Here is a 15760-nt window from a genome sequence, read left to right on the forward strand (position 1 = left end):
GTGTGTGTGTGTGTATGAGGGGGCATAGGTGGAAGGACAGAGATTCAGAGAGGATGAAAGGGAGAGCTGACAGGGTGTATGTGTGGTGTGTGTGTGTATGTGTGTGTGGTGTGTGTATGTGTGTGTATGTGTGTGGTGTGTATTTTGTGTGTGTGCGTGTGCGTGTGTGTGTGTGTGTGTGTGTGTGTTGATTATTTGATACATAAGTAACCGTTAGAAAGCTGGATTTTTGAATGCTGAAAAGGATTTAGCTTTACCAATATTAGAAGTATCTAGAATAGGGAATGAGAAGAAATGAGAATACAAGAAATGGGAGACCACCTCCTCTTCCTCCTCCTCCATCACCACCACCACCACCACCACCACCACATCATCATCATCATCACCATCATCACCACCATCATCATTACCATCACCATCACCATCACCACTGTTTTGCCAAAAGGGAAATAGAAGGGAAAACAAGAAACAGAATAAAAATATCTTTGGGGAGAAGTCAGTGACCACTGTGGTTATACAGAGCAATTACAGCCCTACTAACATTTCAACTGAAGGAGCCTCTCTTCTCAGACACTCACTAAAGGCACCCCAGGGAGCTTAGGTAAATGGGGAAAACAATGAAAAGACAGAACTGTCTTGGCCTTCAACCTTGTTCTCCTCCCTTTCCTCCTGGAACACAAAGCATCAATCTTTGAACAAGGAGACATCTTCCACATCTATGTGTATTTGTTGGTTTTATACAATAAGTATTACATGTATGGCTTTAAAAGCACACACATAAGGTTATCTGTTCAAGGCCATGGGATTCCAGTGTGTCCTGTTAAGGAATGAAGTGCATTTGTGAACGTGTTCCTCTGTTTAAGATTTTATTTTCTGAAGCGTCCACCTTGTGCTTCTCGCTGTGTTCCAGGAAGCTGCCCACAAGAGCTTCATCTTGTTCAGGTCCTTTGAGGCTTCCTTGTGTGATAAGATAGCTGGATAGCCTCAGTCCTCACCCTTCATGTATCTCAGGCTGTCACTGTCACCTGGTTTGATGCTTTTAGCCTACTGTGGTGTTTGGAGAGACTTGGTTTCTTAGGCTTTAGGCTTACGATTTATGACTTTATATGACTTCAGTCATGGCCTCTGTGGTCTCTGACCTCTTGCCCAGGGGAGCAAGACTTTGGGGAGGGGCGGGGATCCCCAAAGGGACTCCCTGTCATCTCAGGCATTTCCTGACCCATCCTGCCTGGACCCATCCTGGCAACTTACTCTAATACAACTCCAACAGGTTAGGAGAAGTAGAGTATTCTCCAAGTCATTGTATCAGGGACAACTCCAAATTACAGGGATTACTACCCTGTAGAACTTGATGGTGACTTTTGTCATGATTTCGCAGTTCAACTGTCTGCCTTGCATTTTAAGCAGGATTGAGAAGTTTAGACCCTCACACCACAGACATATTTTCACCATGATAGTTTTGTGCTTCTTTTGTTATTTTATTGTCACCTGAATTTGTGAAAATTCTTTCCCTAATTCATATGTATATAGTATGTATGTATGTATACACACATACATGTATATTTATGTGCATGTACATATATAGTGAAACTTACTCCGTTCTATATGCCTGAGATGGTTCCATACTAACTTTGGTAAAGGGGCTCATTAAAATCTCAGGGAAAATAACATTGTCATTTATTTATTTATTTATTCATTTATATAATTATAGAATAATTTTTATTGTTGTTTTCTAACAGTAGTTGGAAGACATACTAACTACAATTAATGATGGCTAGAAGCATTGCATTGATTCTAGTCTAAAACAAGTTATTTTCTATTCTGTGTTTTCAGTATTATCTGCAATTTACTTTCACATCCATACCACACACACACACACACACACATATCACACACACACATCACACACACATATCACACACCACACACACACACATCACACACACCCCCACACACATATCACACACACACACATCACACACACATATCACACACACACATCACACACCACACACACACATCACACACACATCATACACACATCACACACACATAGCACACACACATCACACACACATCACACACACACATCACACACACATCACACACACATCACACACACATCACACACACATCACACACACATCACACACACACACATCACACACGCACACCACACACACACACCACACATCACACACGCACACCACACACACATCACACACATATCACACACACATCACACACACATCACACACGCACACCACACACACACATCACACACACACATCACACACGCACACCACACACACACATCACACACACACATCACACACACACATCACACACACATCACACTCATCCTTTTCAGTTTCACAGTTTCAGATCTGATATGGAAAGCCCTGAGGAAACCAGAGCTGATAGTGGTGATCTGAACAGGAAAGCCCATGCCCCTTTCTCTGTACTGATCTCCTCTTAGAGAGAGCATGGCAAGTGTCACCGTCTTGTCCTTTCCTGGCTTGGCTCCGGAAGGTGCCGGAGAAGTTACTCCTCAGCGCTCGTCTTTGCCCAGATTCCAGCATCACAGCTCACTCCTAACAGAACAGCAAGCAGCCGTGGTTATGCTGACATGGTCTATCAGTATTAGGAGCTCCTCAACTCTTCCCACGTCGGCACTAGTCATCAAATGTGACTTCAAATCGCTCCTCCTAGAGCTCTTATTGTGCTGGGTGCTAATGACAATGTGCATGTCCTTAACATGCTCTTTGCTGATGAAATATTTTGAACTCTGAATTCATTCTGGCACTGACGGAGAGCATATGCCATCTCAGTTTGTGTGGAGGGCTCAGCCAAGGGTTCTTCCTGGACTAGGGAATTAGTTAGGAGCCACAGATGCCCTGTGGAGGGCATTTAAACAGTGCCTGTTGTGGCAGAGAGGCCTCAGGACAGTATAGATGCTTAACCTATCCCAGAAAGATTATCTCTCTCAGGGGAATTTACCATGCTTAGCCTCCGCGTGCTTTCTGAATATGTGGAAGTTCAGTGGGGGATCAGTACACCTCCCTAAGAGCAGGCACTTGAGTGAGGCCAAGCGTTGCTTTTTCTGTGATTTCAGGCTACTCTGGGCTCTTGGGCGTTGAGTGCATTCTAGGCTCAAAGTATGGAAAGAACTAATTTGCAGCTCTACAGATAATCAACGCTTCCAGTTAGCTCTCCTCCTTGTGAAGAAAAGACTGTGTCCTTTATATGGATGTCCGGTCATCTAGCACAACTTTTGACACTACTTCATTTAAGCATCACGCGCAGAAAGATGCCTTAATGAGTACTTTAAAGCCAACTGGGGCCACAGAGCAAACCTAATGCTGTTTGAATTCCTGCTTATGATAATGCCTTAGAGCTTCAAGGAGAAAGTGGCATTTGTGTGGCCCCCTTATCTCCTGTTTCTCCACTATCCTGGTGATACTGCAGGAGTCTCCGGTCTGCTTAGCAAAAATCCAGGGATCCTTACAGAGTGAGACTCCCGATATCCGGAAGTCACAGTTTTCTAGTGGTTGCTTCCGGAGGCTGTGAGCTGAGAGAGGAGGCATTCTCCTCAGGGATTTGGTGCTAAGAATTTGTTCCGCAGGTAGCACTTCCCTTAAAGTTTAACAAGTGTAAATTAACCATTTACCATAAAGGTCTCTCCTTAAGCTTGCAAATACTACCTTCCCCCCTCTCTCCGTGTTGGGAGATCTTTTCTGATCTCTGTGTCAAGAGGCCATTAAATTTTCTAATGTGGCCAGGCCTAGTAGAGCATGCCTTTATTCACTCAGGAGGCAGAGGCGAGCCAGTCTGTGAGTTCAAGGTCAGCATGGTCTACAGGATGAGTTCCAGGACAGCCAGGACTACACAGAGAAACCCTTTTCAACAAAACAACAGGAAACTTTCTAAACTGCCCCACGTTCTCAGGGCAGAAATGTCTTCCTGTGCCCTGGATTCCAGCTTTCCTTTGATTTTGGAAAGTTGATGGAAGCTTCATATCTTGTCAGCTCATTAGTGTTTTAAAGAAGATGTAACAGAAAGAAAACCCGTGATCCATCATTTTTAGTCTTCTGTGGGTGAGTTATCCAAATATACTAGCCTGCCCTATTTCCAAGAATGGAAATCGAACTCGCTTATTTTATGGTTCACAAAACCAAGTTCAAAGTGGCCAGTGACTTATTTGGACTATGCCGATGGGCACAGTAGAGCCCCTGTTCAAATCCCAGGCCGCTCTCCAACTCCCATCATGGTGCATCAAGCTGTGTGCAGATTCCTTGATGGTGTCAGTCTAGTTGCCCACAAAACTGAGATCTGTATAATCACATGTTGAAAACAGTGAACGGATGGACAACCATAGCAGGTAAGAATTCTGTCAGTGACTCCTACCCTCTCAGTGGCAGCTGGTGGCCAAGTCCTGCCCAGGTTAACTTTTGGAACTTGCCAGGGAAGGGTCAGACACCCTAGAGTAAGTCCACAGAACCAACCAAGGTGAGTTGAGAGTTCCTCAATGTCTTGCTGATTTTCAGAGCAACCTGCACATCCGTGAAAGTTGCCAAGCTGTCCTACTTCGGATTAATATTAATATCAACTCGGGCAATCAAGCTCATTTTAATCTTTGAAAATGTGATTTCTTCCATCTCCTGGTGCTTTTGTATCATTCCTTCTGCCCATGGCATTATGGTCCCTTCATCCCTACAGTGACGACACGGCTGGTCATTTGTACCACAAGGATATGGCAGGACCTGACTCTTCAGGCATCCCCATCCCAGTCCCAGGGGGTTGTCTTTTGTTAGTTTGCCTTAGTTCTTCCTTGTGAGTTGTTTGGTCTCCTCATCAAGATGTAAACACTTCCTATACAAAAAAATGACTGTCTCCGTCATCACTTCCTGCTTGTCTGATTTAGTAAGGGGCTAATGAGCCCACCCTCTGCTCCGCACCACATGAGGAACCTATGTTGGGAGGACTTGAATTTTCCATCAAATTAAAACTGTTAATTTTGTCTCTCCCGAACAATTTTTATCTAGCATTTCTGATAATTACCTTAAAATATCTTTTTTTTATCTTTGCCAGTATAATGGCTTCTAAAATTTTCATGTACCTCAAGCAGGTGTCTGGCCTCCCATAGAATCACTACCCATTGGTTTTATTCATCCAAATGTTTGTTTAATTTATTTGATATCAAATATCAGTCTCTAATGTTCTGTGAATACAGCAGTGGGTAGAAAACATGCGTTAAGTACATTGACTTTGCCTGAGGGACTTGTGGGACCATTCTAAGTGGTGTCAAATTGGGAAATTCCTACCCGTGGGGTGTTTGCTGTGTGTTCTCTCTATAATCTTCATCTGGTGTATTTGTCTTACTGCTTCTGTTTCCTAACACTTCCGTACCTTGCTAGTCTAAGCTTCATTTTTCTCAGAGGTAAGCTGACATGCTACTGGGGCATGGAAAGGCCCAACACAAGGCTGTTCATACCTTACTTTCTGAGAGGGAAGGAACGGTTAAGCATTTCCACCTCATGGTCTTCAGGGCACACATGGCCAGAGATAACCTATTTTAAAACATTGAGGGTTTAGCAGGCTCATGGCTTTAATCCCAGCACTTGGGAGGCAGAAACAGGTAGTTCTCTCTGATCTGACGCCAACCTGGTCTACAAAGTGAATTCTAGAACAGCTAGGGCTGTATAGTGAGACTCTTTTGTTTTGTTTTGTAAATCTTAAGCATAGTAACTGTGCTGTGATGCGGTCAAAAATTTGCCCCCCCCCCCCCCCCCCCCCCCCGTTCTATGCACAGGGAGTAACAGGAACAAAGTCATGGAGATAACAGACATCAGAGGCTCTGCAGTATCTGGCAGGGGATGAGCAGTGACAAGTATAGTTCCTGTACAGGGTTGACACAAAGTGATTCTAGCAAGTACCACTGGGATGCACTTGAGACAGGAGCAAGGACTGAATGTGGACTGTGGACTCTTGGAGCTTTTTTTTTTGTTCTTTTAACTAGTGGACTATTCATTTGTACTTTTAAAAAGAGTGTGTGTGTGTGTGTGTGTGTGTGTGTGTGTGTGTGTGTGTGTGTGTGTGTGAGATTTAAGTGCATGAGGAGGCCAGAGGGTTGTCAGATACTCTGGAATTGGAGTAATGACAGGCAGCTGTGAGCTTTCTGATGTGGGTTCTGGGAGCCCTCTGCAAGAACAGCATGTGCTCCTAACCTCGGAACTCACTACCGTAATCCAGAGAACCCTAAAATGCTTAGGGTATCCCCACGAAGCAGGCTGTGCCCAGTGGTGAGAGCGGGGTTTGTCTTCTGTTTCTGGTAGCATAGTCTTGTGGCTGTCACAGTGTGCGGTGTGCATGGACGTTACCTGGGGACCTTGTGATAAGCAGGTTTCCTTTGCCTCACTGGTGAGCTCCAGGCTCATTGGTGTTTGTGATGCAGCCTAGGTGGCTGGCTGGTAAGTTAGCATGGCAAATGGTTCAGAAGGAGGCAGGTGGACCTGGGGATGAGATGCCCTGGACTAGTTATTGTGGAGATGTTCTCGTAACTAGCAGGTCTGATGAAGCTCTTAGAGCAGAGAAGAGGTAAGCAGATGGCTAGAAGTCGCACATTTACCTGAACTGTGAATGGCTGCAGCCAGCTTTCTCCTTGCGCATACCTGTTTATATAGATCCCTTGTTTTTCTGAAGATAAAGTAGAATTAGGACTCATTGGGTGGTCCTGTTTATTGAGTGTCGGCATCCTCTAGGTCTGGTCAGCAAAGGGAGGGAAGATCCTGTTCAAAAGAGAGCAGTAAAAGAGTGGAAACTGAATGGAAGGCAGACAGCATGAGGTCCGGAAATGAGCAGGACAGACGGAAGTTCGGAGGGAAGGGAAAAGAGCAGTCTGAGCTGGTTGGGTGGGCATCTCTCTGTGGAGGAACCCAGACAGTATTTAACCTGTTTTGAAAAAGCTTGACTTCCAAGCATTTTTTAATTAGTGGCTTGCTCTCTTTTGAAATTGCCCAGTTGGGAATACTCAAGTTTTGATGTGTTTTATCTGCCTGCTAATTAGCAGTCTGCCGGGTTGACCATCATACCCTCCCTCCCCCTTTAGTTGGTGGACAGAAGATGCACGTAAAGGTCTGCTGAAACAGGTTCAAACCCACAGAAATGCTGTCTCAAGGAAAGAATTCTTAGTTATAAGTCAAGTTCTACCACATTTTTTCCTCAAAGTTCTTTTCTTTTTTCCCTACCCTGGGGAGACCGTACCTCAGTTCAGTCCATGCATGGGACGTGGCAGCAAGAACATTCATTTGTGACTGGAGGGGGCTGCTCTGTTCTCTTGTAGGAAGCTTAGAAATGGTCCTGACCTCTAGACCAACCTGTGATATAACCAAAAATGCCCGTGGAACTTACCAGTGTCTTTTGGTGGCAAAATTGCCCTCAATGGAGATTCTCTGACAGAGTTTTATGGTCCACTTGGCCCTTGTCCATCTTGCATGCCCAAATTCTCCCCTGCCCCGTAATTGAAAGATAGCTGAATCCAAATAATAGGATGTCTATGGCAGACAGAGAGCCAGATCTACTCCTTTCTTGTCTTTGGGGTAAATTTAAGGACAGGGTCTCCCATTGATCCAAAGTTGGCTGTTAAAGTTGTTTGTTTTTTTTGTTTTTGTTTTTTTAAAGTCAGGTTGTGCTAACTGTGTGTTCGAAAATCTGCAGTAAGTGAGGAGATGTCCTTTTGTATTTTCCTCCTAAAATATTTGTGTTTTATTTAAGAATTAAGAGAGTCATGCAGGATAGCAAGCTCACTCACGTGAAAATCCCTGAGGTTGTAAGCGGCTTCTTGGTGTACTACAGCTCATTGTATGCAGAACAGGGCAGCATGCTGGCTTGTTAAACAGCAGGTTTTGGGAACATTTTATACCTTGTCTTCAGGCTTGATGTAGTCTCCTGAGCTTTTTTTCTGTGCCTTCAGCTTGCTGTGCACTGAGTCTAACTGTCCACTGGGGACATCTACCTGCAGTTTCTTGTTTCCTGGAGTACTAACCAAGAGGAATTGAGGAATTATGGTTAAGAGAGAGAAGGAGGGGTGGTGGTGGTGGTGAGAGGCAGACAGCAAGAGGAAAGAGTAGGGCCAGGATGCTAGGGACACGGAGATAGAGGGAGGTTGAAGATTTGAGTTTATTAGCAGTAAGTTAGTGCTATTGCTTTTTCCAGCACTTAAGATATCCTATAACACCATGTACTCCTCAGTACCCAAAAATAAGCCAATTAATTATACTGCGATCATTTCTGCTGATAATAAACTAGCAGTGATAAAAGGAATGGCAGTAGACCACTATGAGAATAAACAGTATCAGGGAGATGTGAGGAGAGTCAATATATGGGATTATGTCTTCTGAATCAGAGCTTCACACCCTCCTCCGATCCTGTCAGTGGATGCTTGTGATGGCTCTCTGTCATCAGCCAGAACACACACACACACACACACACACACACACACACACACACACACACACACACACAAAACGGGGAAAGTTTTCATGCTCATAATGAGCCTTTCATCAAAAAGCTCAAGGCCATCTCCAAATATAGCAGAATCCTTGGAACACCATGATGCTTTAAGCGGTAACTTCCCGGCTCTGCCTGGCTCTCCTCAGGAGTGTGGCCCACAATACCCCTGATGGATCACTCCTTACCCTAGCTGGCATTAGGACTTTGCAGAAAGAGAGTTTTGTGAGTCCCACCTTCCTTCCTAGTCACCGACTAGCATCTCTTTAGGTATTATTTATAAAAATAAAACCTTGCCTTATAATCCAATAGCAATCTTAATTTCCACATAGCAGATGCCAGGATGATAATTTACCCTGTAGTAGAAGGCCATACATCAAAGAATATTTGGGCAGCCAAAATTAATCTCGAAGGATTAACAAGGAAATAGGGCACAAAGTTGGGTGGGTAGAGGCGGGGGGGGGGGGTGGATCTGTAATCAGTCGGGCAAAGCGTGAATATGATCAAATGCATTCTATCAAATTCTAAGTGATGATGACAATGATGGTGATGTGGTGGTGGTGGCAGTGGTCTAGTCTATATGGAACATCCTGGGATTTTTGTTTTGCTTGGTTTGGTTTTTTGGTTTTGTTAGAAACAGAAGGTGTTTCCACAACCTCTACAAAAGCCTAAATATCTCCACACTGTGCTGGTGGGAGCAATCTACTGAGTTCCCTCATTTTGTTGTCTGCTGTAATAAACTTGGCTAGAGAACAAGCAGTATCCAGTCGTGTTCTGGCAGCAATGCTGAGTGTCAGTGTGGGTTTTTACTTTGGCTTAACTCTCCTCTCGGATTAAAATTGTGTCCATGTACTTTTAAGTTTGTTTGGTCCAAAAGATTTTAATAAAACTTTAAGCACCATTTCCTGCCTCTCACAAAGGAGGCTCTCAAATGCCGTGGAGGAGAGAAGCAATTTTTAATGTGCGTACCCTCTGGTTCCTGAGGGTCCAGTTCACTTCTGCTGTGAATTTAAATGAGTTAATTTAAGTCGATGGGTCAGGAGCCACTGTCATCATGGTAGCCCTGTGCCTGGTTCTTAATTAAAGGCAACAGGAGATTAATTTGAAACATTAATTTAAAACTGCATATACAAAAAGAAAGAATTATTGCAAGAAAGCCTAAAGAACTTCTCTCTTGTCCCTAGATGTAGAAGACAGAAGTAGCTCAGGGTCCTGGGGGAATGGAGGTCATCCAAGCCCGTCCAGGGTAAGTATATCTAATCTTTTCCCCTGTAAGCAGACATGGCATGTAAATTGACTAAGCATCTCACCTGCAAGTGTGCACGTGTGCGCTTGCACACGCGCGCGCGCGCGCACACACACACACACACACACACACACACACACACACCTGCATAAATCTATATGTGCCATCAGTTTAATGACAGTTTTCTGGGATTTGTCGCTTTTATTGGTTACCACGCCCGAGTTTATACCTGTTGCTCTGGTGTTAACCCGAAGAGAAACTTTTTCTCAAACACACGCCATTACCTTGGCCAGCCAGTGGTCAAGTGTCACAGAAAGTCAATTGTCGCCTTCAGACCAAGTTTATTTAGGTAAATTCTATTCATCCATCACATGTTGGTATGGCTAGCCTCCTGAGTGACACTCTGAGGCTCTAGCTATCAGTAGGATTGGCACAGTGAGTGTGCACTGTTTTTACTTTATGGCCATGTTACTGTTCCACCAATCATCATATGATGTCTTTAATGCATTTCTTCTAAGGTTCTCTATGCCCACTGTGTGTACACACACACACACACACACACACACACACACACACACACACACAGACACACACACAGCATCCTTCCTCATGCTCCTCTAGCAGGCATAGTCAGCTGGGAGGGGACATCTTACTGTAAGTGTTCCCATCCCTTTGCACTGGGGGAAGTCTCTATTTTGTCACTAGAGGCAGAGGTGATCCACCGAGCTGTCCAAAAGGCCATGTTAGCCAGTCACACTTAATAGTTTGCACCTGTCCTTGGCACTGGGAGCCTCACTCTGGTCATCAGGGTGTAGCAGAATCTCTAAGCCGACTAGGAACTCTTTTGAGCCTTAGAGCAGCTGTCGAGCTTGACATTCTAATGCATTCTATGGACGGGTTGAGGAGATCTTTCCTGCTGCTCAAGTTACAGCCTGCACTTGCACAAATAAATCCAGTCCCTTGACAGCAAGTGGGGATGGCATAAAGGCCCTCCATTGTTCTACGTCCTTGGGCTACCTTAGTCTCTTACTCTCATGGACAGTCGTATGTGCTTTGGACATCCCTGTAAATTCTGAGCTAAAGTCTCATAGTAACTTCTCACTGTTGATTTCCTGTCATTAACTTACGTTTAAAATTTAAAATGTCTTACCATGGGTATCTAGTCTAATATATAACGTACTTTCAGTTGAATTTTGGCAAACAAAGCCCATTGAGAATCTTGCCAACTTACTTTTAAGCTTACTTTCCAGAAACTGATTTTTTTTTTAATTGAGATAAAAAGCTTGTGGGATGGCTCAATGGGTAAAGGCACTTAACCGCCATGTTTGACAACTTGATCCCTGGGACCTCCAGGGTAGAGAGAGAGCTGATGCCAAACCTTCCTTTGATTTGCATAGGCTGTGGCACACATGCGTGACATGGCCACCCACAACACACATAAAGAAATAAGTATGATTAAGAAAGAAGAAAGAAATACATTGTTAGGACCTGGAAAATAGGTCAGGCAGCAAAGAACTGACGTACAATCATAAGGCCTAAGGTTTTGGGTTGTTTTTGTGTTTTATCCACGTAGTGTATTGTCAAGAAAAAAATAACCCAGGGATTGTATTGTGGACTTAAAATCCCAGCACTAGAGGATCATTGGCCAGTCAGCTACCCTAACCTGTAACTTCCGGCCACCACATACATGTCTCACCCACGCAAGCAAATACATTCACTCCGCCACATGAGTGCGCGCGCGCACACACACACACACACACACACACACACACACACACACACACACACACAGAGGAATATATAAGTACATATAAAACTTAATTTGGTGGATGATTTGAATGACTATTTTATAATTCACATCTCCCCAATCCAGGGTGTGTCACAGGACTGATGTCGGTGGCCCCGTATAAGGGGACCTTGCCGTGTCTCTTCTCATCATCAGTGGTGGTACCTTCTTCTCCACTGTGCCAGCAACTAAGTCGGGTGATCCGTTTTAAGTCTGTAGCCCACTGTCTCAGCTGGGGACATTTCATAAACGAGCAGTATACAATGCCCGGGTGGGTCTGTAACGTATGACAGCTAGTTACAAACGAACGTCCCAGCAGGGTTGGACCGCAGCAGCACCCGGGTTAATTTTTTATAAATTGAGCAAGAAAAGTGGCTTGTCCTGAAGGTCGAGGTCCTTCCATTGTGAGGTGATCTGACTTGGTGTTCTTCTTGAAGCATCCGTCTTTCATGTGCAGGCAGCCTCTGCCCTTTGCCTAACAAACCAACCTGATGCCCCTGATGACCCCCTGGTCCATTTGGCTTAGACCTTATGGACAGTTCAACCAGCTGAGCTGATAACTCCGCCCACCCCTGCATCCCAAACCCCTTTTCCTGAACACTTAATGTTCTCTAATAGGCTGATAGTTGAATAACATATTAGTTTTTAACTCTTTCTTACATGCCGTTGAATGTCTCCATCGGAATTAAATGATTGGAAAACTTACAAACAATATGTTAATTTTAAGTTCTGGAGGTGAGGACAACAATATTTTAGCGAAGCATTTCTTCAAAAAAACAAGAGCCATCCCCCTTAAAATTGCTTTTGTGCGATATATTGTGTTTGCCCGCACAGATACTGATTTACGCTGAAGCTTTAAACTCTAGACATCGTTTTTGTGTGTGAGTGAGGCTATGCAATTGGGCAAGGACAGTCACACATCCTCATTGCCTACATGGAGAAGTCACAGAACAGCACCGTAGGCCTATTTCTTTGTCCCACTTTTGCGTGTTTCCCTGAGGTTGAAGTAGGGTCTTCCGGCGAGTACAGCAAGCCCCTTTCCCCTCTGCGCCACCTCACAGGCCCTGCGCTGCAGCTCTGATGTGCGTTCCTAGTTCAAGCACGATACTTTTCACATTTGTATGTGTTAATTACTAATATAATGAGCCGTTCATTTTGCAGCTGCAACAGTCGCTAAAATAAAACGTTGAAACTGTAATATTGTAAGCTAAATGTTCCCTAAGCAGCCCTACCTACCTTGCTTTTACAAGAGGCCAATTACTGTAGGCTATGAATCAGTTCTGCCTGCTTTGACGTAGGTTTTGATGTGCAGTTTGATGTTTTCGAAGTTGTATTTCATTTAATCACATCAAAACTTTCATCCAATGTCTTTATATCGTTTTCCAGCTATCATTTTGGGAAACATTTGAATTCTGTGGATTGAGGAGTTCTCTTGAACTTAACTATCCTTATGAAAGGTCAAAGTCTTATAGTGAGATTTCATGGAGTAAATGATAGCCGATCCCAGGTTCTTTTGGTAGGAGAGGTTTCAGTATTGAGGTGTATTTTCGTATGTATTTTAAAATGTGTCTTACTCTGTTGTTTTATTTACAGAACTATGGAGATGGGACTCCCTATGACCACATGACTAGCAGGGATCTTGGGTCACATGACAATCTCTCTCCACCTTTTGTCAATTCCAGAATACAAAGTAAGAAAAGTTTTATTTTACCCTATACTTTTGGAAAGCTTATGTCTCGCCCTGGAAGGTAAATGTGCCTCAGATAAGCATTCAGCTTCTAAGAGTAGGGATAGCCAATCCGTTTAGTGGTCAAGTTATACTGCTCCTAAAGTATAGAAACGCCATCCATAAATAAATCATAATAAAACGGCTGGGAATGTTGGTTAACAGAACAGAAAGTATTAAGTTTTACAAACATGGAATTAAAGACTTTCAGTGTTACAGTATCCATGGACGCTTTTGTCTTTCTTGGGCCATGCAGTGTCATTTGACAGTAGGCAGTATCCTCGGGGCACAGGGAAAGATACTTGTGATAAAATCTTTGGCTCTGTGTGGTTGTTAAAGACAAGCAGTCAGAGTAACCCCTGCAAGGTGGATTGTACAATCGGTTGTGTTTTTGCCAGGGCGTGGACTTTATGCCGTCTGTCTAGCTAGACCTAGTTCTAGTCTTACAAAAGCTGGACAGCTGCGTGCAGTTCGAGTCTGTTGCTGTACATACTCCTCTGCCTTTGACTACTCAGTCGGGATGTTTGTTTAGCAGTAGTAACCGGAGCAATGAAAGGATTCCCCATAATGGTTTAAAAGGTCCCAGTGGCCTGCTACTTCCTTTTGATTGGAGACAATGATCTTGGTGCTAATAAATGTGAGAGTTCCTCACAATATTGGGAGGTCTTTCAGACCGGCCAAATTCTATTGCAAATCCATCAATACATGAAGTTCAATTTCATGGACACAAAGCTGTTGGATCATTTTCTAAGGAGAATACTGAGCCATAATTATATTATCCTTCTGAGACTGTAATTGCTAATGCTTTTCAAGAGTGTCCTGATTTTAAGCCTTGGAAGCCATGCCAGTTATTTAAGGTGTTGATGGTCCTTTAATCTCAGTTTTTTTTTTTTTTTAATTGCCATCCAATCAGGCATTTGACACAGAGTTGTTTTTAATGGATAAGATGTAGCTTATGCCTTCTCTGAGTACCACAGAATGGTATTTGATCTGGGTGCCTGTTACTGGTAGCTCCTTTCTGACTTCAAAAGTGGTCAAGTTGATTCTGGGGTCTGGATTTTCAAAAAGCAGGAGTCCCCAGCTCTTTTTAATTACTGCTGGAAAATGAATCAAGCCTCGGCTAATTTAAGTTGTGTGGAAACTGGTGATGGGGGATTTGATAACTTGGACTTTATAGGACAAGGTTCGAGTCTGTGGTGTCAAGAGTTGTGATGCTAAGATTTCCGTTTTTTGCTTCTCTGTTTATTTTTTACCTAATTGCATAAGATAAAGTCAAAGACAAAGTTAAGAAGGGGCCTTGGTCGTAATGTGAAAAGAATATACAAACTTCATTTAGAAGGGTCTAAAATTATTCTCCGATGAGCTAAAATGCTACCTAGAGTATGTAAGCTACCCCTGTTTAGAAGTTCGATGTGCACACGGACAGGTTAAAGAGCAGTCTGATGGGTTAATGTTTTAGAACACAGCAAGGCGTACAAATAGCTGTTCTCCACACTTCTTCATGGACAGCTACTTCCCAAAGCAGTGTTTTTATCCCAACTCTTTAAATATAAGTGGTCTGACACCGTAGACATGGTTCTTTTTGCTTGGTTGTTGTTTAAGTTGAAAACCCATGTCAGCGTCTCTCATCTGTCTGCCTTCCTTCCCCTTCGAGTCTTAGTCATGGAGGCCAGTACAGAGTCCTGCATTGTGCTGGGAACCGCTGCTCTGTGGGCGAGGCCCCTGCCCACTGCTCCCAATGCAAAGGCCCCTCTGTTAGATAAGCTGTCTGGCCTGAAACACGGCTCTTTATTGTTTACAAACTGCGACATTTTCCACCTCAAGCAGATTTTTGCACAGAAAGGAATTGTGCTTGGGCTAAATGGTTTATCTGACATTAACGGGGCAGTGTCAGACTGGGGTCAAGAAAGTCACCCTAAGAGCGAGAGGTCACCGTGCAGTGTGCAAAAGGACACAAAGAGAGGGAAAGGCATTAAAACATGTATGGGATGCCTTACATTTTTCGTTTAGAGGAGAATTGGAAGGTATTTTTAAAGAACTGAGGATGCTGGTGCCTTTAACACTCTTCCCTCCCTCTAATTTCTCACATCCCAGAAGCTCGCCTGATCGGCTGGGGCATCTCAGGGCCCAACTCTTTGAACAAAGATCTTCTTTGAGTTTGCCCGGGGTGCTAAAAGTACTGTTTACGACAAGCCCTTTGGGTGTTATGCTTTTTGTTTTTGTTTTAAATCAAAACAACAGGATTTCCAAAAGATTAAGGACAAGCGATCTGCAAACAGAGATAAAGTAAGATCCCTCTCTGTCCAGCAGGTTGAACTCTTAGAAGACAGTCAAGTCCCATCCTGAACGTTCCTTGTGTTTAACCTGTATTCTAATGTGTGACCCTTGTGACTTTCTGCTCACGGAAAAGAAGCCCTCAGAGTCTACTGAAAGCTCTGGGCAGTAGTCCACTCCCGAGTCGTTAACTGGTTTCCACTAAAACTACAAAAGATGT

The 15760-nt window shown here is 43.8% G+C and overlaps 1 protein-coding gene across 20 annotated transcripts in view; it reads left to right on the plus strand.

The window, feature by feature from the left end:
• The window catches only part of Tcf4 (transcription factor 4), a 346347-nt gene that overhangs the window by 108009 nt on the left and 222578 nt on the right, over nt 1–15760 (plus strand). For all 20 annotated transcript variants that reach the window (XM_063277625.1, XM_063277624.1, XM_039097159.2 and 17 more), the window contains 2 exons: nt 9693–9754; nt 13134–13230. In XM_063277625.1, coding sequence (XP_063133695.1) covers nt 9693–9754; nt 13134–13230 — 159 coding nt within the window. The remainder of the gene's footprint in view (nt 1–9692; nt 9755–13133; nt 13231–15760) is intronic.

The sequence above is a fragment of the Rattus norvegicus genome, chromosome 18 (assembly GCF_036323735.1).
Source record: "Rattus norvegicus strain BN/NHsdMcwi chromosome 18, GRCr8, whole genome shotgun sequence".
NCBI lineage: Eukaryota > Metazoa > Chordata > Mammalia > Rodentia > Muridae > Rattus > Rattus norvegicus.